Source organism: Arxiozyma heterogenica, assembly GCF_036370985.1.
Source record: "Arxiozyma heterogenica strain weizmannii chromosome Unknown scaffold_15, whole genome shotgun sequence".
NCBI lineage: Eukaryota > Fungi > Ascomycota > Saccharomycetes > Saccharomycetales > Saccharomycetaceae > Arxiozyma > Arxiozyma heterogenica.
In genome coordinates, this window is record NW_027042668.1 from 486,545 (window position 1) to 509,193 (window position 22,649).

General features: G+C 28.9%; 9 protein-coding genes across 9 annotated transcripts; 5 read left to right on the plus strand and 4 right to left on the minus strand.

The window, feature by feature from the left end:
- Positions 1-791: 791 nt before the first annotated feature.
- Positions 792-1,757, plus strand: RNY1 (ribonuclease T2; the record flags this gene model as incomplete). Its single annotated transcript, XM_064857705.1, has 1 exon — positions 792-1,757. One exon carries the CDS (start codon positions 792-794, stop codon positions 1,755-1,757), a length of 966 nt encoding a protein of 321 aa, XP_064715543.1.
- A 244-nt stretch (positions 1,758-2,001) lies between these two features.
- PWA37_001062 (uncharacterized protein) lies at positions 2,002-2,979 on the minus strand (the record flags this gene model as incomplete). Its single annotated transcript, XM_064857706.1, has 1 exon — positions 2,002-2,979. The coding sequence occupies one exon, from the start codon at positions 2,977-2,979 to the stop codon at positions 2,002-2,004; it is 978 nt and encodes a 325-aa protein (XP_064715544.1).
- A 1,447-nt stretch (positions 2,980-4,426) lies between these two features.
- Positions 4,427-7,049, plus strand: PWA37_001063 (uncharacterized protein; the record flags this gene model as incomplete). The annotated part of the gene is made up of 2 exons (XM_064857707.1): positions 4,427-5,539; positions 5,658-7,049. 2 exons carry the CDS (start codon positions 4,427-4,429, stop codon positions 7,047-7,049), a joined length of 2,505 nt encoding a protein of 834 aa, XP_064715545.1.
- Positions 7,050-8,284: 1,235 nt separating this feature from the next.
- KAP120 (karyopherin KAP120) lies at positions 8,285-11,409 on the minus strand (the record flags this gene model as incomplete). Its single annotated transcript, XM_064857708.1, has 2 exons — positions 8,285-8,997; positions 9,216-11,409. 2 exons carry the CDS (start codon positions 11,407-11,409, stop codon positions 8,285-8,287), a joined length of 2,907 nt encoding a protein of 968 aa, XP_064715546.1.
- Positions 11,410-12,104: 695 nt separating this feature from the next.
- NPT1 (nicotinate phosphoribosyltransferase) lies at positions 12,105-13,409 on the minus strand (the record flags this gene model as incomplete). The annotated part of the gene is made up of 1 exon (XM_064857709.1): positions 12,105-13,409. One exon carries the CDS (start codon positions 13,407-13,409, stop codon positions 12,105-12,107), a length of 1,305 nt encoding a protein of 434 aa, XP_064715547.1.
- Positions 13,410-16,194: 2,785 nt separating this feature from the next.
- NAN1 (Nan1p) lies at positions 16,195-16,974 on the minus strand (the record flags this gene model as incomplete). The annotated part of the gene is made up of 1 exon (XM_064857710.1): positions 16,195-16,974. The coding sequence occupies one exon, from the start codon at positions 16,972-16,974 to the stop codon at positions 16,195-16,197; it is 780 nt and encodes a 259-aa protein (XP_064715548.1).
- A 688-nt stretch (positions 16,975-17,662) lies between these two features.
- On the plus strand, positions 17,663-17,875 carry RPB10 (DNA-directed RNA polymerase core subunit RPB10; the record flags this gene model as incomplete). The annotated part of the gene is made up of 1 exon (XM_064857711.1): positions 17,663-17,875. One exon carries the CDS (start codon positions 17,663-17,665, stop codon positions 17,873-17,875), a length of 213 nt encoding a protein of 70 aa, XP_064715549.1.
- A 1,228-nt stretch (positions 17,876-19,103) lies between these two features.
- HHO1 (histone H1) lies at positions 19,104-19,907 on the plus strand (the record flags this gene model as incomplete). Its single annotated transcript, XM_064857712.1, has 1 exon — positions 19,104-19,907. One exon carries the CDS (start codon positions 19,104-19,106, stop codon positions 19,905-19,907), a length of 804 nt encoding a protein of 267 aa, XP_064715550.1.
- A 778-nt stretch (positions 19,908-20,685) lies between these two features.
- On the plus strand, positions 20,686-22,647 carry TBF1 (Tbf1p; the record flags this gene model as incomplete). The annotated part of the gene is made up of 1 exon (XM_064857713.1): positions 20,686-22,647. The coding sequence occupies one exon, from the start codon at positions 20,686-20,688 to the stop codon at positions 22,645-22,647; it is 1,962 nt and encodes a 653-aa protein (XP_064715551.1).
- Positions 22,648-22,649: the final 2 nt, after the last annotated feature.

Below are 22,649 nucleotides of genomic sequence, written 5' to 3' on the forward strand. Positions count from 1 at the left end.
TGTGGATTAGACAAATCATTAAGGAAGATAGAATACATGTCGCATCTGAATGTGTACCCAAGAAATTTAAAGAAAAAGACTTCCAAGAGTTAGGGCCTTGAGGGAGGAAAAAACAGCAAGAGTAAAAAAGATAAATATTTGTTTGCGTATATTAAATACCTATATATTTCTACATTAAAAAACAAAGAATAATAATCTATAAAAAAAAACAAGATATTTTGAAGTGAAGTAAAGAGGCCAATAAGAATTTAGCAGACATTAAACAATGGAGAATCAAGCGATTATTGTTTAATGTCTGCTAAATTCTTATTGGCCTCTTTGTTTTCTTTTTATAATAACCTGTTTCGGCAAAGTTTATACCACTTTTGGTACTCTAAGATCTAAAAATTCAGCCACTTGATTTATTTTATTGTCAACACTTATCTATTCATACATTACCACAAATGGAAAATATTTTAAAAACAAAAAACCGAAAAAAAAAAGAATTTAAGGATGCACAAAGGAGATGTGACAAACGGTATACCGCTAAATTTGAACCTATTTGATATAAAAATCAAAGGTATCCTTTCAAAGTCAATTTTATGATTCAAAGAATCCCTTCTGCCATAAATGTCGTTCAATCAGGAGTTTTATTTTCTATCTCTCGATACATCTTAACGTTTGTCCCACCTCACGCAGATTACCAAAAAGACTTTTCCTAAAGTTATTCATTTTGTATAGTTTTTTTTTCTCTTGCAACAAAGCGTACTTACAATATAATAGCGTTACTTATTATTTTTTTGTACTAAATCATGATAATGCAAAATTTTTTACAACTTTTAAGATACAAATTCTCTACTTTTGATGTTCTTTCAAATTCTTCGCCAAATAAAGAAGAGTTTTCCCCACACTGTCCGTTAGATTTGCCGCTAACATGCCAAAACACAACTCAACAGTTAGATAGTTGTTGCTTTGAGTATCCAGGTGGTGTTTTCTTACAGACACAATTTTGGAATTATAGACCTTCCAAACCAGGTTTAAATGAAACCGAAATCATCAGTGAAATAGGTCCCTTAGACTCCTTTACAGTTCATGGATTATGGCCTAATAATTGTTTTGGTTCATATGAACAATTTTGTGATCCCTCACTATTTATTGATGATGTATACTACTTGTTACGTGAAAGCAATGATACTATTCCCTTATACCATTTTATGAAAACTTTTTGGAAAGGTCTTGTTATTGGAGACGATGAATCACTTTGGATACATGAATTCAATAAGCATGGTAGTTGTATTAATACAATAAAACCAAGTTGTTATAGTCGTTGGGAGAATATATCTGCAATGTCATTAAGTGATGAAAATATTATTAACGAGAAGGAAAGAAAGAATCACAGTGAAAAGAATAAGTTTAAGAATAGGGCAGTTATTGATTACTTCAATATAACAAAAAATTTATTTCAAAAATTAGACACATATAAGATTTTAAAGGATTCGAATATTGTTCCTTCTTTAGACAAATGTTATACAAGAGATGAGATATCGAAAGCATTGAAGAAAGGTTTTGAAAATCATGAGGTTTTTTTCAATTGTAATAAGGATAATGAATTACATGAAATCTGGTATTTCCATCACTTGAAAGGATCATTATTAGAAGAAACTTTTATTCCAATAGATTGCTCACAAAACCCACCCTATTCTAGATGCAAGAAAGAAGGAATTAAGTATTATCCAAAAGGTTATTATCCATCAAAAGGAACAGAAAAGACAGAATAAAAAAAAAAAGAAAACAAGATTCTACATGCACTTATATGAACTTATTTTATTTTTTCCTTGATATAATATTAATAAGTAGATAATATTCTTTAGTTAAAATATACAAAAAAAATAAATATCAAATGTGTTAATTTAATAATTATAATAATATTACAACGTAAATATAAGTGTTATATCTCACTGAACACCCTTTTATGTATGTATATATGTATATATGTATATATGTGAATATGTGTGATAATACCTAAATTTTTCTATTTAAAATATCTATTGTGCTTATATCATCATATGTCATATCATTTCCAATTCTATTGTTCTTATCGCTACTATTAATGTTAATATTATTACGATATAAAGAAGAGTTTCTTTGATAGTTCGGTCTACTACCACTGCTATTATTTATGCTATTGTTAGGACGACTATAATTAGAATGTGCATGATTATGATCATGATCATAATAATAATCGTAATCGTAATTATGCCCATAATTATGATTATAATTATATTTTCGTTGCGGTGTTGGTGAATAAACAATTGGATCAGACTTATGGCTATAGAAATCCCTAAAATAATTATCTTCTTTATTAACATAATTAATGCTGTTGTATTTATTGCCACTTTTTCTTAGTTGATCCATTAACATATAATCATAGCTTTCATCTTTATTCCAATAATTTTTACTTTGTGGGATTGAATCATAGGATGATACTGGTCTATAAGAAGGTAGGGATGACGAGGGTTGGTCGAACTTATTATTATTATTATTGTTGTTGTTGTTATTGTTATTTCTTGATTTTAAGATTAATGATTCTAAATTGTTTAACCTTGAATCAAAATTATTTAATAAGGCTTTTAAATTAATTTTATCAAAGTTATCTTTATCTCTTGAATCAAGTAAGCTTTTAACCTCATTCTTCAAAATTAATAATTCTTGATGATCATCAGAACTTAAAGTTGCTGTTGAAGATAATCTAGACGATATATTATTGTTATTGTTATTGTTATTATTTTTAGTTTTTTTAACACTTCCATTTACCAAATAGTTATTAGTTTCATTTATATGTGATCTAGCTGGAGATTGAATATCTCTATTCTTACTTTCCATTGCCAATTGATAATTTTTCATAGAAGTCATATACTCTTTCTTGAATTGTTCGATAGTATCATCATTTTCTGGTCTTGAAAAGAAATTTCTAGCAAAACTGTACTCCTTATTGCTCATTATATGGTCATATATGTATTAAATTTTTTATTTATCACACAGACACTATCCTTATGGTTATTAGTTATTAGTTGTTTGTTTGTTTGTCTGTTTGTTTGTATATTTATTTGGCTTCCTCTTGTAAAAAACTTAACAAAAAATTTTTACAATATATTTTAATGCAATAAAAGTTTGTGATACAAACCATGTACAAGCTTCTACCAAATAAGTAACAGAATAGAATTAGCTAAAAAGTAGATTCAAAAACCCAAAGAGCAAAAACATATGAAAAAAAAATAAAATAAAATAACAAATTTATTAACTACTTATTCTTTGATTGTTTGTGTATTCAAAAAGATTTGTTTATTTACTTATTTATTTGGAAAACGCGAAAAAAAAGAGAACAAGAAACAAGAAATCTAAAACGCGAAAACATTTAAAAAAAATAAAAAATAAAAAATAAAATTAGTTTTTTCGATTTAGCAGATTTCTACCATTCGTGGAAATAATTTTTCTTTTCTTTGTTCCGTGGAATCAAATGAATGAGTTCAATCCAAAATCAATATTGGATGTGTGAACAGAAAGAAAACACGGCAGCAGAAACGAAGACGAAAAACGCACATCAACAAGAAACAAAGAAAAGAAAAAACCAAAAAAAAGTGTTCTATTGTTTTTGACGAATCACCGATTCTTTTTCTGTTTTTTTCTTTTTTCAACCGTCCTCCCCCCATCTTTTTTTTTTTTTTGTCTTTTTAGAAATTAGGGGAAACATACTCTTGAAAAAAAAAATTCGTTGATATTGGGGAATTCTATTTTTAGATCCCGAGGGGAAACTTTTGTTTTTGTTTTTATTTTTATTTTTTTTAATAACTAAACCCTAAGGTTGAATTTTCTTAGGGTTCTCATTTGATTGTAGATCTGTCTTTTCCAATAAGGGGCAAAGTGGGACGAGAAACAGGAAGTGGACAAAGCAATGTGAGAAATAGCTAACACCTGTCTAGTTGAAAAATTATTTGTTTTGATCTAACCATATATATGGATATAATATAATACATTATAATATAATATAATATGATATGATATGATTCTGACATCATTCGATCTTGTACAAAGTATATTATAACAGTACATACTTTCTATTTACAGGATACACCACCAATCAATAAAAAACAAATCATTAACGAAAGGTTTTTTCTTTCCTTCAATTATTTTTTTTTTTTTTCATTTTTGTATAGGTTTGTCTATACCTATACTATCTGTTCAGTGCTTCCACTTCCTCCTATTCACTTGTGTGACTGTAATACAGAAGGCTTAAGGATATATTGAAGAGGAAAAAAGCTTTAGTTTTCTTTCCTTCTTTCTCTCTCTTTTTTTTTCCTCCTGTTCTTTAATAATTGCCTTTTCAATTCTATCCATTACACAAAGAAATATATATATATATATATATATATATATATATATATATATAATGTTTAATTCATCACCAATGTTATCAAAATTAAACAATGATTCAATTTCAAATTTAAAACAATTTAACGTCAAACCACAATCTATAAATATTTCTTCTTCTCTTTCATCTTTCACTATTGCTACTACTTCCAACACAACCACTACCAATATCAATAACCTAACTTATTTAAATCTAAATGATCCTTCTTATGAATTAAACAGTTTAAAACATTTCGATTTCCAAAGTGACAATATATTAAAATATATTCAAAATAAGTTCAATTCAGCAACTATATATGTCTTATTTATTGACACCTCGTTAAAGGATCCATTTTCCATCAATCCCTTGAAGCTGCACTCAAATGATTCCTTAACAATCAACAAACTTCACTTAAATCTACCAACTACTCTAATCAAAAGATCCAAGTTCAAATTTGAAAATTTATTGAATGTATCCCTATCAAATGATAAAGTTGAAAATTTATTAAATTTAATCGATCTAAGTTCTGTCTTTTTCATATTTGACAAAGACAGCCAATTCACAAGGTGTACAAAACGAAACTATTATTTGATCACGAAATTTAATCAATTTATCCTATCCAAATATGGTACCAACAAAGAAATAATATTCATTTCATCCACAAATAAATTTGCTCCTTCTTCATCCTCATCCTCATTGTATCCAAACTATAAGAATAGTAATCAAAATCAAAATCAAAATATTCAAAAATATAATCTATCCATCAATATTCCACAAATAAATCTATCAACAAAAAAATTGTTTATCCAATCAATTAAAAAGGATACTGTCCATTATTCTCCAGTATCATTGTTTAAGTATTTCCAATTCAATATTCCAAGTAATATAGTTAAAAATGATCCTTGTTTACCCAATTGGTTGAAACTTTTTAGTGATAAACAAAAATCTAATCAAATCTTGTTGAAATTAGAAAATAATTTCCAATTATTAGAAGATTTCGAAATTGAAAGATTATCAACTTGTTTGGTTGATAACAGTAATCCAAACGAACATAATATTAGCACTAACATCACTACCACCACTATCAACAACAACAATATTAATAATAATGATAATAATAATGATAATAATAATAATACTCTTAATGCTAATGTCAAGCGATCTAAATCAATCAATTCAACTCCAATCAATCCTACACACAAGATCTATTCTTTAGCTTTCTTACAAAAACAATTTAAAGAGAAAAAATAATAACGATAATCCGTTACAGGAAGATAAAAAAATTGTTACACCTCCCTTGCTAATTAACACAAATAATTCTTCGATTAATGTTGGTACAAATGGTCCATCTACTGATACTGATTTTGGCGACGCTGAAACTACAAGTTCCACCGAGTCTCTATTGACACCTTTAAAGAATTATGAATTATCCAAAGGTGTTCAATCCTTCAATAAGAATAGATATTCAAATATTTTACCGTATGAACATTCAAGAGTCAAACTACATTACTCTCCAATAGAATTCCCCAGCCAAACGGATAATAATAGTAATAATAACGATAATGCATCTAATGGATTTTTTATTGCTGATGATTCATCTCCTATAAAAATAAGTGGAGATTCATTTTCTGTTAACTCCTCTACTCCATCAGATATACACAATAATAATGCCAGACGCAAAAGGAAAGGATCTTCTGTTATATCAGCTGGTAACCTAGATGATTTAAAGGACTCTTTAGAAAAGAATATTTTTCACGCAAGACCAATGTTATTACACTCTAAGTCTTCACCGTACATTAGAAATATATCAAGTTCTGATAGAGAGAAGTTCAACGACTATTTTAATGCGAATTATTTACAGATTCCTCAAATTAACAAAGATTACAAATATGTAGCTACTCAAGCACCATTGGTAACTACATTCGATGATTTCTGGAATGTTGTACTTTCCAATGATATTAGAGTTATTGTTTCATTGAATTCGGAAAGTGAATTAGAAATGAAGAAATGGGATGTGTACTGGAATAATAAGACAAATTTAAAGTATTCAATTAATGCTATTATTACACTAAATAATGTAAACGGCTTAGACGGCTGTATTCTGCGAATATTTCAAGTCTTCAAAAAGGGTAAATATAATTACTCAATAGTCTTCCATATACAGTATACACAATGGTTGGATTCTTGCAGTATTGATATAGTTGAACTATTGAAGATTTTTAATTTAAAAGATGCTTTAATATCTAACCCAATAGAATGTCTAAAGAAGATTATAAATAAAAATCAAAATGCAATGAATACTGGCAGTGATATCCTTAATATGAAAATAAATCATACTATTGATCTTTTACCAGATTCATTGAATTATAAAAATTTAGTTCGTAGCAATACTCCATTATTAATACATTGTTCTGCTGGATGTGGTAGAACTGGTGTTTTTATTGTATTGGATTTTTTGATCAAGATTTTGGACAAGTCTACTAATCAATCCAATAAGATAGATGTATGGAATATACCCAATGACCTGATTTTTATTATTGTTAATGAGTTAAGAAAACAAAGATTGTCAATGGTTCAAAATTTAAGTCAATATATTACATGTTATGAATCTCTTCTAAAATATTTTGCATTAATTAAGAATAAAACAATTCAGTCAGACTAGATTTATATAATATATTGATACATTTCTGCATGTCTTCATTTGTTCTAAATTATATGCACGTATATCAATTTTTGTGTCTTTCTAAGTAAACAATATCAGAATATCGATAAATAACTCTTTTAAAGAAAAATTTAATTATAGAGTTGCATACAACATCTATATATATAATGTTGACCAAATTAAGATATGTTTTATTAAAAAGAAATCCAGTAATATTATTTACCAAGAGTTATTGTAATTCTATCTAACACCATATTCATCTTGAACAGATTGTTCTCGATGTATTCAAGCATATGTATACCGATATATGTGTGGTATAGATTATACTACATTATGCAGTTTTAATTAAAGAATTTGATAATCCCAATATATATTTAATATTTCTGAAGATAAGGATAACAACGATTAAATAAATTTATACTGGAAAACAAGGTTTACAATTTAAATAAAAATGGCCAGTACTGAATTAAAGCAACCATACCTTGATATGTATATTGACTTACTATATGGATAATATGAAAAGCCTTTACCAATCAAGTAGTTCTTTATCCATATCTAGATATGTTTATAACCCTTCACCTGTCTGTTTACCTAATATGAAGTAAGAAAATAAAGTGGTGACACATCATTAAATATTATTTGAAATTTATTAATTAAATTATTGCCTTTATTTAGAAATGTTGAAGATAAAAAATTATGACAATTTATAATTAAAAAATCAATCTTATGTACATTTTATCCTGTTCCAAATACATCGACTATTGTTATACAACAACAATCAAACAATTGTGATTATACTTCTTGCCTAGTTATTTGACAAATATGATATATATCTTATTGACTAAAAATATTAATTTTTTTCTCATAAATTTGTCACACTATTTTTAATAAACAAGTGTTATTTGTAACTTTTCACCTAATAGCTCAGTATCAAAAATAGTATATATCTTGACTCCTAATAATAAACCTTGAAAATTAGAGGTGTTGTTATAGTTATTAAGGATATTACACAATATACAGAGTAGCAATATTAACTCCATTTTTCAACTCACGAAAATCATACAATGCTCCAACTATTGAAATCTCCTAAAGTTTAATCACAACGATTTTGTCTTAATGATATTATGCAAAATATTATACATTATCCTTATATAATAGGTTTTCTACAAATAGTGAAAGATGAAACAACAAAGGCAACTCAGAAATTATTAAGGATTGTATATTGTGGTGTCACTTTATGATTGGGATGAACGCATAGAAAGAAATAATTGAAGATTTTCCAACAATGTAGGATTGAGTCTACTCAATAATTCTTTATACCCACTTGGACCAAGATATGTTTCAACATATACCATTGTCTGTTGAATGAAATCTTTCAAACTAATAGTATGTACTGGATCATTATTTTTAGACAATTCATGCTGTCTAAACTGTTCAGTAGTCAGAGGGAAAAATGCAATTGATTGCTCTGTAACAACATCATTTAAGTGGTATTTTTCACAATCACCATTGTTGTTTTCATTTATTTCTTCCAATATCTCTACCCAAAGGGATACAATAGAATCTAAGTTGTTGAACACAATAGGTAACTTAGTTCTCAATAAACTTGATATCCCCAAAATATGTATTTTTTTAATTTTTGGGTCGTAAATATCTTTAAAACAAAAAATCCAAATCTCAATGAATTTTTCTACCAGTGTTTCTAATGGATAATCTTTGAATACCAATTTTCTTGACATAGCAGATAATTGCATGTTTTCTTGTACAGTAGGCAACTGACTATGATAAGTTGACAAATATTCAATAATTGCGTCTGGGTTAACATAGGTTAATCTTGCAATAATTTGTAACAATTGGCCACATTGGTATGTAGATAAAGCATCTTCTTTAAAAATAGCATCAAAAAGAGCATTTAATATACCAGCTTGATAAAAATTAGGAATAAGAACTGCATCATAGTTAGGTTCATCAGCAAGTACCAATATTTCCCAAGTATCAAGGACTAATTGAAGAGCGTCCTCTCTTAATTTTAATAAATTCGATGCTATGCTGGTAAAAATTTTACCAAATGTTGGAAGCAAAAAAATTCAGTTTGATTTAAAATTAGTGAATAGCTCTTAACAATTTCCAATAATGTTGCTAAAATTTCAGTTCGAGTATCAATACCATATTCTAAAAATGGCAATAAATCCTTAAATTTTTCGCTAAGTTGGCATTCTTTCGAAGAGTAATTTTGTAGTAGAGATTCCCATAAGTCAAAGCCATCCTCATTTAATAAAGCATAATGACTAGTAGATGGATCACAAGCCAATGATAGTATTGGCAACGCTATATCCCATGTCAAGTATGATTTAGGACCCAAGGAAGAAACCAAATGTCGAATCAATCTCAAAAGTGCATTTGATAAAATTGATTCGGATGCATTATTATTAGCAATATCCCATAACTTTGGAACAATTTGTAATATTTCAACCAATAAATCTTGGTTTATCAATGGTTTAGTTTGTATAATAATATCACTTAAAGTATTTAAAACATACAATCTTGTCTCGGTTAAGGATACAGAAGGTAACACTTTTCTTAAAAGTACAGTTGTAATATCAATTAAATAAGGTTGAAAGATATCTTTATCAAAATTCCAATCGTCAACCATAGTTCTCAATGACTGAACAGCGGATAAAGTAACAACTTTATCATCATCAGACATTAATAATTCACTGAAAAATTTATAACATAAAGACTTACTTTTTTCAGAACTTTTAACAGTACACCATTCATTGATAATTAAACATACTCTTCTTCTAATAATCTTTAATTGGTCTAAACCAGTAGCATTATTTGTTGCCTCTGGTAGAAATACGTCAACAAGTAACCTATCGAAGTCAACCATATTACTAACTGCTGAAGCACTTAGTTGGAAACTTGCATATATAGCATCCTTTTTCAAAAAATCTTCTAAGGAGTTTGTCAAAGTTGTAGCCTCATTTTCAATTTTATTTAATAAATATGGGACCAATAAATCAGGGAAAGAATTGATCAAATCTTGGAAGAAATTTTCAGCACATGGTCTAATTTGGTATTCATAACTAGTTATCATTTGCTCATTCATCCATTCTTCTGGATCGCAAAACCAACTTTCCAGTTCTGCAGGTCTCAATTTCAAGTAACAATCCACTAATATATCAACCAGTTGTTTAATTAAGTTTTCATTCAAGAATTCAAAGTTAATTTTTTGAATAGACATGTCAATGCTTTGTTTGTCATTTCTTGCCTTTAAGGTAATAACACCTTTTTTCTTAACAAAATTTATCACTCTTTTCAACAAAAGAAAACCTCTAATAGCAACATGCTCCCAAAAATCACCTGAAACATCAGAATTTTCGTTATAAACCACAGATGCTTTCTCAAATAACAACTTTGTATACGTAATTAAGATCTCAATTGAACATGGAATCGAAATAAAAGTTGTTGGTTGTTCAGTGACTAAAGTGTAATACAACTTACCGTAGCACTTGATGAATTTCTCATAAACTTCATATTTACCTAACACGTCTTGTTGTGAGATTAAACTTTGTAAATGAGTAACCGATAATTTTAAAAATTCGCATACAGATTCGTCTTTTTCAGGTCTTTCATAGCCTTCGCTAACAATTCTCCTTAATACTTTTAAAGCTAGGTATGACACTTGTAATTTAGTTAAATTATTCGAACCATCATTAGTCATATTTCCATTATTCGACTGAAGTTTATGTGTATATTCCTCAAAAGTTTGTAAATAAACTCTTACAATTAATGGAAATATCAAGGGCACTTTACTTTGCATCGCAGGTTTGCATCTACCAATTCTAGCAGTCCCTAATATTTTTATTATTTGATTAATATGAGTTAAAATATTGTAAAGTTTTACATGATCTTTTCTGACATGATCGTCTTTTAAAAGTGCTTCCAATTGCTCAAATAGATTGGGCCATTCGGCAGGAAAATCTAGTCTGGAAATTTTTGAGGTTGCCTGTGCATTTTGTATACATAACTGATTATTTTGTTCATCAATCAAATCAAACAATCTAGCTCTAATTGTTGCTTTTTCATCTTTTTTAATTGCATTGATTCTACTGGACCTCCAATACTTGTCAACACCATTTTTAAATTGGATAACTGCCAACCATCTAACCTGTAAAGGGTTAGATAGATCCAAATATATAGATTGTAGCATATAGTGAAAGCCTGGTTGAGTCTCCCATACTTTTAACTGATGTTCTGCTAATTTTTGCACATCAGAACCTGCATGTTGTGGATTACTTGCCTGTTCTAATGTTTGAATAATGTTTTGTTCCGTCAGATCAGCATCGGTTGTGAACATTATTTCCTTGTGTGTAATCTGTGGAATAGCTTACTATTATCGACACCAATATTGTTATATTACTAATTTTGTTTTCTAAGACTTTTGAAAAAATATTTTTTAAGGTCAATTTATCAGAACAAATACCATTAAATCTCTAATCCGATTGTTCCTGAATAAACTTCTGAGAAATGTTTCAGTTCAATCCTTAAAAAAATATTGTTGTGAATAATTATCGTAACTTATACTGATCTTACGAATTTTTTTGTTTTTTCCTTCCTTCCACTTTCTCTTTTTTAACACTTCTGATGTCCTTTGTATTTTTCCTTTTACATTTTTTTTTATTATCACTACAAGACAATCTGATTTTTTCATTTGAAAAGATTGTATCGAAATTTACACAATAATATTGATCTATTCAATTAGAAGAAACAGGATATTCATAAAAATAAATGTATACATTTATTACATACACGGAATTACACAAATTACTTTTGACTTAGTTAATCTTATACGTATTGTTGTTGTTTCTATTTGGGAAAGAAATTTATATAAAGTTACAAAAACGATATTTAATCCTCAGATCTAAAAAGCAAAAAAATAAGTCAAAGGAAAATAAATAATACTAATGAAACATAAATGGAAAAATATGATATAAGACATTACAAGAAGATTATTCATTGATTTTATTTTATGTTATTGTGTCATGGTTTGTCTTAAGTCCAACGATGGGCTTCATCACCACCACTCCAGGAATGTTCAACATAACCTAATTCCTTTTTGACTCTTTCTACAGTAGCTGGATCACCCATGTTCTTACCTAGATTGTCAGATATTTTGATTGCCGGGTTCCCATTAACATCTAACAACTTAATAACGATATTTAGAGGTTCACTTTTGACAGTTGGATTAGATTTTATTTTGAAATCATTTGTAAAATTAGTTCCTATACCAAAACTAACTAACATACCATTATCGTGAGCTACTTTTGCATACTCAATAGCCTTGGGAATATTTAGGGAGTCAGAAAAACATATCCACTTAGAAAATTTTGGTAATCCTAGAATATCATGATAATGATGAGCAATTTTTTCGGCATATTTGGCTGGATCACCTGAATCTTGTCTGACACCAACGTAACAATCAGAATATGGTGGTTTAAAAGATTTTAAAAAGTCATCTGTACCGAAAGTATCAGTTAATGCCAAACCTGCATGTTCAGGACCAAAAGTTTCAATCCAATAATCCATAGCCTTCTTATTCGCATGACTGTAGTCCTGTGTAATAGATGCAATGCCCATAAACCATTCATGAGCAACAGTACCAATGGGTTTCACACCATATTGTTTAGCAAACAAGACATTGGAGGACCCTAAGAACAACTTGGAATTCTTTTCTGGATTTTCTTTAACCGCTTCCATAATACCTTTCATGACCAGATCTTGAGTATGATACGATCTACGACGCCTTGTGCCAAATTCGCTAAACCTCAAGTCATTAGCAAATAATTTTCTAGCTTTTTCTTGGGCTTGTTCTAATTGATCATCATATACCCAATCAGTATCAACAAATTTAAAATATGCTTCTGAAATTAAGGCTAATAAAGGTATTTCGTAAAGAATTGTATCTTTCCATAACCCCCTTACCAAAATATGTATATTGAATCTTTCCTCATTAAATTCTTCATTAAAGCCTAGAGGTTCTACGGTAAAATCAACTTGCTCTGTAGGATTTAATTTGACAGCATCTGTTTTGATATAATCAAAGTATTGCTGAGGCAAATAAGGAATCTCCTTTTGTAAATATTCAATTTCATCAGAAGTAAAAACTAGGTTGTCTAATAGACTAATTTGGCCTTGTAGCCAATCAATTGCCCTTTGATTAAATGTTAACTGTTGAGATCTATTTGTATATTTGTATGTCACTTTGGCATCAGGGAAGTTGACCACAACAGCCGCATGCATAGTCAACTTATACATATCTGTATCTAATAACGACTTAATAACTTGCTTGCCAGACATTGTTCATACAAAGGATATTTATACCACTAATTAGATGTTATGTTTGTTTTATTTTATTTATCTGTCACTTCAATAAAGGAGTAAAAGTAAAATAGAAAAAAGAAAAAGGAAAAAAAAACAACTTCACAATATATTTTGGAGGTCAATGGAGAATAGATTTTGTTCCAACCTACTTTCTAGTTGATATGATATTTAGTAAACTATTATGGATAGTGTCTCTATCTTCCCTTCGTAGATGTAAAAAAGTATCATTTTTATATTTTTTATTACATTTAGTCATATATATATATATATATTTTCCTTTCCATTTTCCTTTTGTTTTTGCGTCGCGTCAAATCATCTTATACGAGTGACACAAGTATCGGTTCTTAAAAACAAATACAGATTATTAAATTGAGAAAATTGAACAAAGGACATTCATAAAAGAACTTTCTAATAATTACACAGTATTAGTTCAACAAAAGTGTCTAATAAACTTGTATAAATCGTTTTTTAATATATATATATATGTGTGTGTATTTATATTTATATCATTCTATTATTATTATTATATATGCGATAATGGTATTCCACTATAGTACAATTATATGGGTTTGTTTACTTGGATTACTATTAACAAATAGATATCTTATTTTGTAACTAATTTAAAGTTTTGATAACATTTTCAAACAATGTGGTCATGGAAATATCTTGAATGTTTTCAAACATATTTGAGAAACTGTTCATATTAATTATGCTACTAGTCTTTTCACCATTTATTACGTCTAAGTCTGTATCATTTATATCTTCATCAATAATATTTGGCCTATTTCTATCTGAATTTATTTGTTGTTCTAATGGTATTTTCTTGCTTGCAGCCAATTTCCGAAGTTCATCTAGATAATTGTTTTGAGCAATTATATTATCTGTAACATAAGATGGTGTCAATCCTACACTTAACCCATCTAATATACCCTCTTTATTAACTTCATCAGCAATCTCTGTATTCATTGTGGTAGACACTATACCTAATCTAGAATCAATATCAATAAAGAAAAAATCTGTATCATGATTCCAACCAATCCAAGCAATGTATTGATCATGTGTGAATTTGCCTAACTGATGAGTTAAATTTGCATTAAATACTAGGATGTTAGATTTAAATTGAATGTTTGGCATCTTTGCCCTCTTATCATCACCATCATCACATTGGTTTGTATCACGTTGATTGATAACAAGAACAATCTTTCCATCTTTATAATCACACGATATCAATCTTTTCAAATGACTATTCTTGAAGTTTGTATTAATATATGGATATAAATCAAAACCATTAACAATTTTTCCTAATAGTAAGTCTAATACTAAAAGACTTGTCATTGTAACAACAATCAGATTGGTCTGATTGATCAGTTGAAGACATTGGATCTGTGAATCCATACTGAACTCATTGGTAATATTTGATTCGCTTGGTGGAACCCATAATTTAAAAGTATCAAAATCAATAATTTGTAATTTATCATCAAAGGAGTGGAAAATTAAAGATTGATCATCTGACCATTGTAAATTTACGGAATTATTAAAATGGTTGAAATTTGAATCTAGGATTTTTTTAAGCACCAATTATTTTCATAATCATCAAACTTCCAATATTTAATGCCACCGTTATTATCAGCAGTCAATAAACTAGATTCATGGTTACCACATATCATATCTATGATTGGAACATTGATACCATGAGGGTTTATGACTTTAGTTTTCAATTCCCAGACACCATCTTTATTATCATTGTTAGGTTGACACCAAAATTTCAAAACATGAATCAAATCATTTGAGGATAATAAATCCTTTGGTGGATATTCTACTTCGTATGTAACCAACCATTTCCCATCATTGGTAATCTTTAACAATTTAATCTGGGGATCCATTATTGTTCTCAATTCATTTCTAACTTTACCCATATGCATTTGGACACCATCTGTTAGAAATTGTAAATTGGTTGATTCATTCTTATAGAAATCGAATCGTTGTAATGCTTGACCATGAGGAATATACAATTGTTTGGTCACTGGGTGGACTTCAATAGAGGTAGTGAAATCCAAAGTTGCCATATCATCAGTATTCTTCATCATTTTATTCAGTTTTTTCAAATGTTTTTTAATGGTAGAAACATTCGATGAATTTAGATTTTGAGTTGAAGTTGGAATAATCACATTGGATAATTGTTGTTGAAAAATCGGCATTGGTCCCATAATAGAAATCTTTGAAGTTAGATCGATAGAATTTAACAACAAGATTTGATAGTCATTGTTTGTAGTATTTTCAGTCAATTGCAAAGTGATTGAGTAATATTTACCCAATGGACCAACCACTTTTGAGTCAATAACTATCCCATTAAGACGTGGTAAGAATTGTTGTTGATTTGTAGAAAGTTGCCAAAAACTTAAAACTTTTTCCCACCCACCAGAAATCAAATAAGAGCCATCATTATTAAATGCCAGGGATAAAACAGAATCAATATGCCACTTTAAGTATCTCAACTCCAAATTTTGTAAAGATGCAATATTATCATTGATTGAGACAATAGTGATGACACCAGAGGCAAAACCAACAGCTAGTTGGGACCTTGAGTTGTCTATAGCTAAAGCAGTGACAAACTTATTAATAGTATATTGATTATTAGTACTATTCATCAAGGAATTGTTATTATTATTAGCTGATGCCAAAGTCATGTTCTTTTCATTAAAAACATTTGAAAATGGAATATCAATGTTATATGAACCCCTGTCTGATTTAAATATGTCAGTTATAGTAAAAAATTTACCAGACAGTTTTTCTGAATTTTTTTACCCATTAATTTATGTAATAAACAAATTATATTATTATCATTTGACCAATTGATTAAAAATACATTACTCCACTCTTTATATAAATTCACTTTAATATCCGCGTGGTTATTATTATTATCAAGGTTTAAATCAAATAATTTATAGTTATAAGAGGAATTTTTATTATTTAAATAAGATACCATAATTTTAAATTGGTTCAAGTCAGTATTATAAAACAATTTAACAACGTTTCCATTATTTTCGGATAATTTTAAATCTGCATTTAAGTCAATAATCTTTAAATCATCGTCTAATTTACCTTTGTATTTAAGTACCACGATCTGACCCTTATTAGTAATCACTGTAATTAAATTATTATTATTATTATTATTATTATTATTATTATTATTATTATTATTATTATTATTATTATTATTGGTAGTAGTAGTAGAATTTTCTATGGTTATATCATTTAGTAAAATGTCAACAATCAATGTGTTATTATTATTGGAAAAAAGATTTGATAAAATTGAATTATTAGAGAACTTAATAGTCTTAACACATTGCCTTGTGTCTAAGGAATAAACTTTCAACTGGTTATTGAATGGTACAATATAATGTAGTTGATCATGAGTCAGAATGGAAATATTTTTATTGTTAGAAATTGTATTACCATAATTTATACCATTTGCAATTAGTGGTAAAATTGGTGCACCACCAGAGACCACAGAACTATTATAATTTTGAATTTCCACCATTTATCCTTATCTTCTTTGATGTAAAATCGATAGAGAAAGAAAGATATAGAGTTAGGGAAGTAGAATCCAGAAAAAACAAATAATTAAATACAAAAGCAGATAAAGTAGTATTATTTAGCTTTGGTTGGCTAAATAATTGTACAAATTGGTTAAATGATAGTTGTTAGAATATGAAAGTATATAAAAGCAAAAAAGTAAGTTTATGAATACCTATCTATGTGTAGATGCGATGCCCAGATGAAAAAATTTAGTATTGCAGAGTTAGACATAAGGAAAAAAGGAAAAAAAATTTTTGTTTTTTTTTCTTTCCTTCGTTTTCTTCAAAAACAGTTTTCTTTACACCCATACCTCTTTTTGCTTGAATAAAATAGGAAAAATGTTACCCTCATTTTTTACTTAATACGGAGAAAGAGAAAGAACAGAAAAAAAGAACTAAAAATAAAAACCAAATAAAAAGAAATTTTTTTTCTTTCAGTAATGTAATATTCAGTGAAAGCGATGTGTATATCAATAATATATTTTTGTATAGATACGAATGCATACATGTAGGGAGTTGAATACTAGAGGGTGTTGTTAGAGTTTGGAAATAAATAAGTAAATAAAGTTAAAATAAACAAACAGACAGACAAGCACAATTACCGCGATTTTTTATTTTTTTTTAGTATACGAAAATTATTTGTAGACAAAGATGATTGTTCCAGTTAGATGTTTTTCATGTGGGAAAGTTGTTGGTGATAAGTGGGAAAGTTATTTGAATATGTTACAAGAAGATGAGTTAGACGAAGGTACTGCTTTATCTAGATTGGGTTTGAAGAGATATTGTTGTAGAAGGATGATATTAACACATGTTGATTTAATAGAAAAGTTCTTAAGATATAATCCATTAGAAAAGAGAGATTAAGTTGAAATCGAGTCAACTTATAGTCACAAATGAGAATATAAATAAAAAAATATTAAACATATAGGTGCTTGTTTTGTTTTACAATACTACAGATCTACGCGTAGACATTTGTCAGATACATACATATACATATATACATACATACATAATCATAAGTATTGTTTATCATAACCATTTTACCTACGGGTTCATTTATTATATAGATACGTATATAATGTTTATCATCTCTAATTAATATACCATCAATGCATTAATAACTAGTAGAAAGTGAAATAGATATATGTATTTATTTTTACTGGTTTATTCATTCATGATTGTTTAAATAAAAAGAAGAGAATATGTACAACCACAGCATGATAATGCTATTACTGGCAGCATGACTAATAGCATAATTAGTAGCAAGATTAATAGCAAGGTTAATAACCAATGATTGGTTAGTCGGTTAATCTTGTTATATTATTATTACATTAGAGTATGTTATAAGAAGGCTTTATAGTTCCATCCTTACACCCTTATCTTGAGAAGATTTCTGTGTTGTATATGCAGTAGCAGTCTAAACTCTTAGAACTCTGCAGTTGTAATTGCAAGTTTTGTTCCAAATCTGCTGTGTGTTCCGGTAGATTTTTTTGTTTTTTTTATTTTTTTTATTTTTTTTATTTTTTTTATTTTTTTATTTTTTTTTATTTTTTTATTTTTTTTTATTTTTTTTCGAGGGTTTGGTGTGACAATGCAGTTTTTTCCCCTTTTTCTTTTTTTTGTTTTTTTTCCTTTTTCCAACCCGCGTTTTGTGGATTTTATTTATTCATCTATTTGTTTGTTTATTGATTTATTTATCTATATCGATCTATTTTTATTCTGTTTTCTTTACGCGTTGCACAAAACGCAAAACACACAGAGTCCTCTGCTCCGTGGCACAATTAATTCAATTTATACGTCTGTTTGGTCTTTTGTCGTTTTGTTTTGTTTGTCCCCTTTTCCCCTTGACTATAAATATTGAGATAGTTATTCCAACTAATATACGTCCTTTTTCCATTCTTTTGTAACGTCGTGGACCGCAATCACCGTTGTTCGCTTTCGAATACACTATTTGGTGACCGTGTGTAATCTTTCGAAGTGTAATGAATTAGTGATATTTCAAAAAAAGAAAGAAATATTTCTTGCTTCTGGTAAATCAAATAGAACTTAGTTTACTTGTTCTATCTGGAAAGAGATACGTTTCTGTATTTAAATGACAGTTAAAAAAGTATATAAATCTCAAAAGAAATCCACAAACAATCCAAGTACTATGAAAGCATCAATAACCTCAACCTCAACTTCGACAACCCCTTCAAGGAGTTATAAAGATCTTATAACTGACGCTTTAATCGAATTAAAAGGTGGTAGAAAGGGTACCTCTCGTATCGCTTTGAAAAAATTTGTAAAGGAAAGCAATCCAAATCTATCAAGCAATAGTAATTTTGATCATTTTTTCAATTTGGCAATCAAAAAGGGTGTCACTGATGGTATATTTGAACAACCAAAGGGTCCTTCCGGTACTATAAAATTAGTTAAAAAACCTGCCTCTTCAGACACCTCTTCCTCTAAGAAAAAGAAATCAACGACCTCTTCTTCTTTTTCTTCTTCTTCTTCTTCTTCTTCTTCCTCTTCTCCATCTTCTTCTACTCCAAAATCAACTAAAAAAGTTTCTAAAAAAACAACAACAAAAACTACTATTGTTAAAGCTCCAAAGAAAATTACTAAAAAGACAAGCACATCATCAACCTCCTCTTCATCTAGTTACAAAACAATGGTTATAAAGGGTGTTATTTCATTAAATAACGGGAAAGGTTCCAGTCGTGTTGCATTAAAAAAATTTGTTAAAGATTTATACATCAAGAATTCCGGTGGTAAAGAACCACCTTCTAATTTTGATTATAATTTTAACAAAACTATAAAAAAGGCAATCGATGATGGATATTTATCACAACCAAAGGGTCCATCTGGTTTAGTCAAAATATTAAAGAAAGGTAAAACTTTCGTCTCAGCTGCTTAAAAAAAAAGAATATATAAAACAAGATAGACTTAGTTGATTCTCCTTTTCCTCTTTCTATTTATTTCTTCTTCCCCACTACAAGCTCGCTCGCACCTCCAATTTGTGTTTCTTTCTTTTATATATATATATATATTTTATTATTTTCTTTTCTTGTTGAGAAAACAATTTACCATCACTGATTGTATTTGTATATTTTTTTTATTTATTTATTTATTTATTTATCCTGTTTAATCAATTATAATTGTATTAATATATATGTGTGTATCAATATATCGATAATATTAATATCCGTTTTACTTAACTCCTATCCATCTTATCATTTTTTGTTACCATCCTATGTTTATATGATGGTATTCATCGACGATGTATGGTTCAACGTACGTCAATAGTGATAAACTTGTTTCCATCCACACACCACGTTGTTATGTTGTACATTTCTGTTTTTTTTTTTTTTTTTTTTTTTTCGGTTTTTTATTTTATTAAACCCTAAATAAAACTTTCCATGACCTGAACAATTTGTTCTATTTATGTTTATATCTTTGTTGTGTATTTCCCATTTTATGATTACATTTAGTTTTAATAGTTGTAGTATTCTAGTAAGGTTCGATATTAATACTGTTTTTAGTTGTTCGTGTTGAATACCTGGACACTAATCCATTCATATTTCCCTTGTTTCTCAACTATTCTCATTGCATTGAAGTAACCCTTTAAATTGGATTAATTAGTACACTTTAACGTAAAGGAAAAAAAGAAAAAAATAAAAAAAGATTAGTATAATATGTCTTCTACATTTGCTGAGGATAACAATTTCATACCTGAATCGGTCGCTTCTAATAGTAGTACCAATGATACCACTGTTGCTGCCGCTGCCACGACCACTACTTCTAATTCTAATTCTAATTCTAATTCTAATTCCACAAATAACTCTAATAACATTGTCGCTGCTGCCACTGCCGCTGCTGCGTCTCAAAACAATACACCTACTGTTGTTGATCCCTTCAATTCAGCTGATTCATTGAACAGATTCAATAATATTATCAATAGTTTACCATTGAAAACAAGACTAACTATATCGTCTCTATGTCTTTTGGATAACGTCACTACTCAATTATTAAGGTTGTTAATCTTTAACTCTAATGCTCCACATCTATTGGCACTTTTTACTGATCAATCCAATTATTTAGCTTCTGGTGAGACTGAGACTTTCCAAATCTTACTACAATTATTCAAACAAATTAAAACCATTTATAACCCTAAATCCCCACTTTTAAATGTTCACGATGTCGCCCCTGGATTGTGGTTCCCTAATTCTCCTCCTCCAATGTTATTAAGAGGACATGAAGCATTTATTATCACCGTAATTAGAAAGACTAATTTATTGACTTTCATTTTAACCGCTTTACATTGTTTTAATTATGGGTTCGATTTACTGCAATCAACATTTTTGGATATTTTTTGTCCAAACACTTTATTTACGGGTACAACGACAAACGATCAAAATGGTAAATTTTTGAAATCTCAAGCAATTCTTTATCTTGATTTAAAGACCCAGGCTTTAGTTGCTGGGTTGAAGGAATCTGAAGATGAATCTGATTCAATCCCAAGAATTGTTTTGGAGAAATTATTAGATGAAATCTTCCCACAAGATTTAGCTGACCAATTAATCCAAAGACGTTGCGGTGGTAATTCTACTGCTACTAACACTATAATGACACCATCCGAACAAGATTTCATTGAAAGATGTACCCGTAGACGCGAAAACTTGTTACAATTCAGTAATTTGGACGAACTTATTTCAAGCTACGATTGGAATCATTTTATTAAAGAATTATTAGATTATTGTAACAAAAATATGGGTCTTATCATCTGGGGTAAAAAGGGACGCGGTAAATCACCACTTTATTGCTATGATGTTAAAGAATTCGATGCTCAGATTATCGTAGCATCTGGTGCTGTGCCTCCAACTGGTAATCCAGATTTATCCACAATCGACTCAACCGGTAGAAACAATGCTAATATTGTCAATGAAAATGGTGAAATTAGCTCAATAATGGATTCCGATGTAAATAGATCTAATCTATCAAGTTCGCGTAGAGGTCATCAAATTAGCAATGAAAGAACGTCCAGTCAAGAACCAGCAATTGATGGTATTGAAGGAACAACTTTTAACTCTGCTGCTGTTCCAACAGGCAGCTCAGGTGTATTGATGGATTCAACAATTGCAGCCAATTCTGCAATGGCCCAATACATTGTTAATGCTGCTGTAGCTTCGTCTGGTACTCGTATTAAGAAGATAAAATCGAAGAGAACATGGTCTAAAGAAGAAGAAGATGCTTTAATAGAAGGTCTAAAGGAAGTTGGTCCATCTTGGTCTAAGATTTTAGACATGTATGGTCCAGGTGGTAAGATTTCTGAAGATTTAAAAAATAGAACTCAAGTTCAATTAAAGGATAAAGCTAGAAACTGGAAATTACATTATTTGAAGACTGGTAAACCATTGCCATTCTATTTGGTAAAGGTCACTGGTACTTTAGATAAATCGGTCAAATCAAAGAAAAGAAATGCAACTGCTAATTCTTCTGTTTCCGATGCTAATAATAATATGGAATTGTCCTCAACTCAACAGAATACTAACCTTAATAACGAAGCTAGCCAATCTCAAGAACCATCAGGTGCTTTGTTTGAAAATAATTCAACCACAAATGATGCATTTGATCCATCTCTTGAAACTGCTATGTGAAT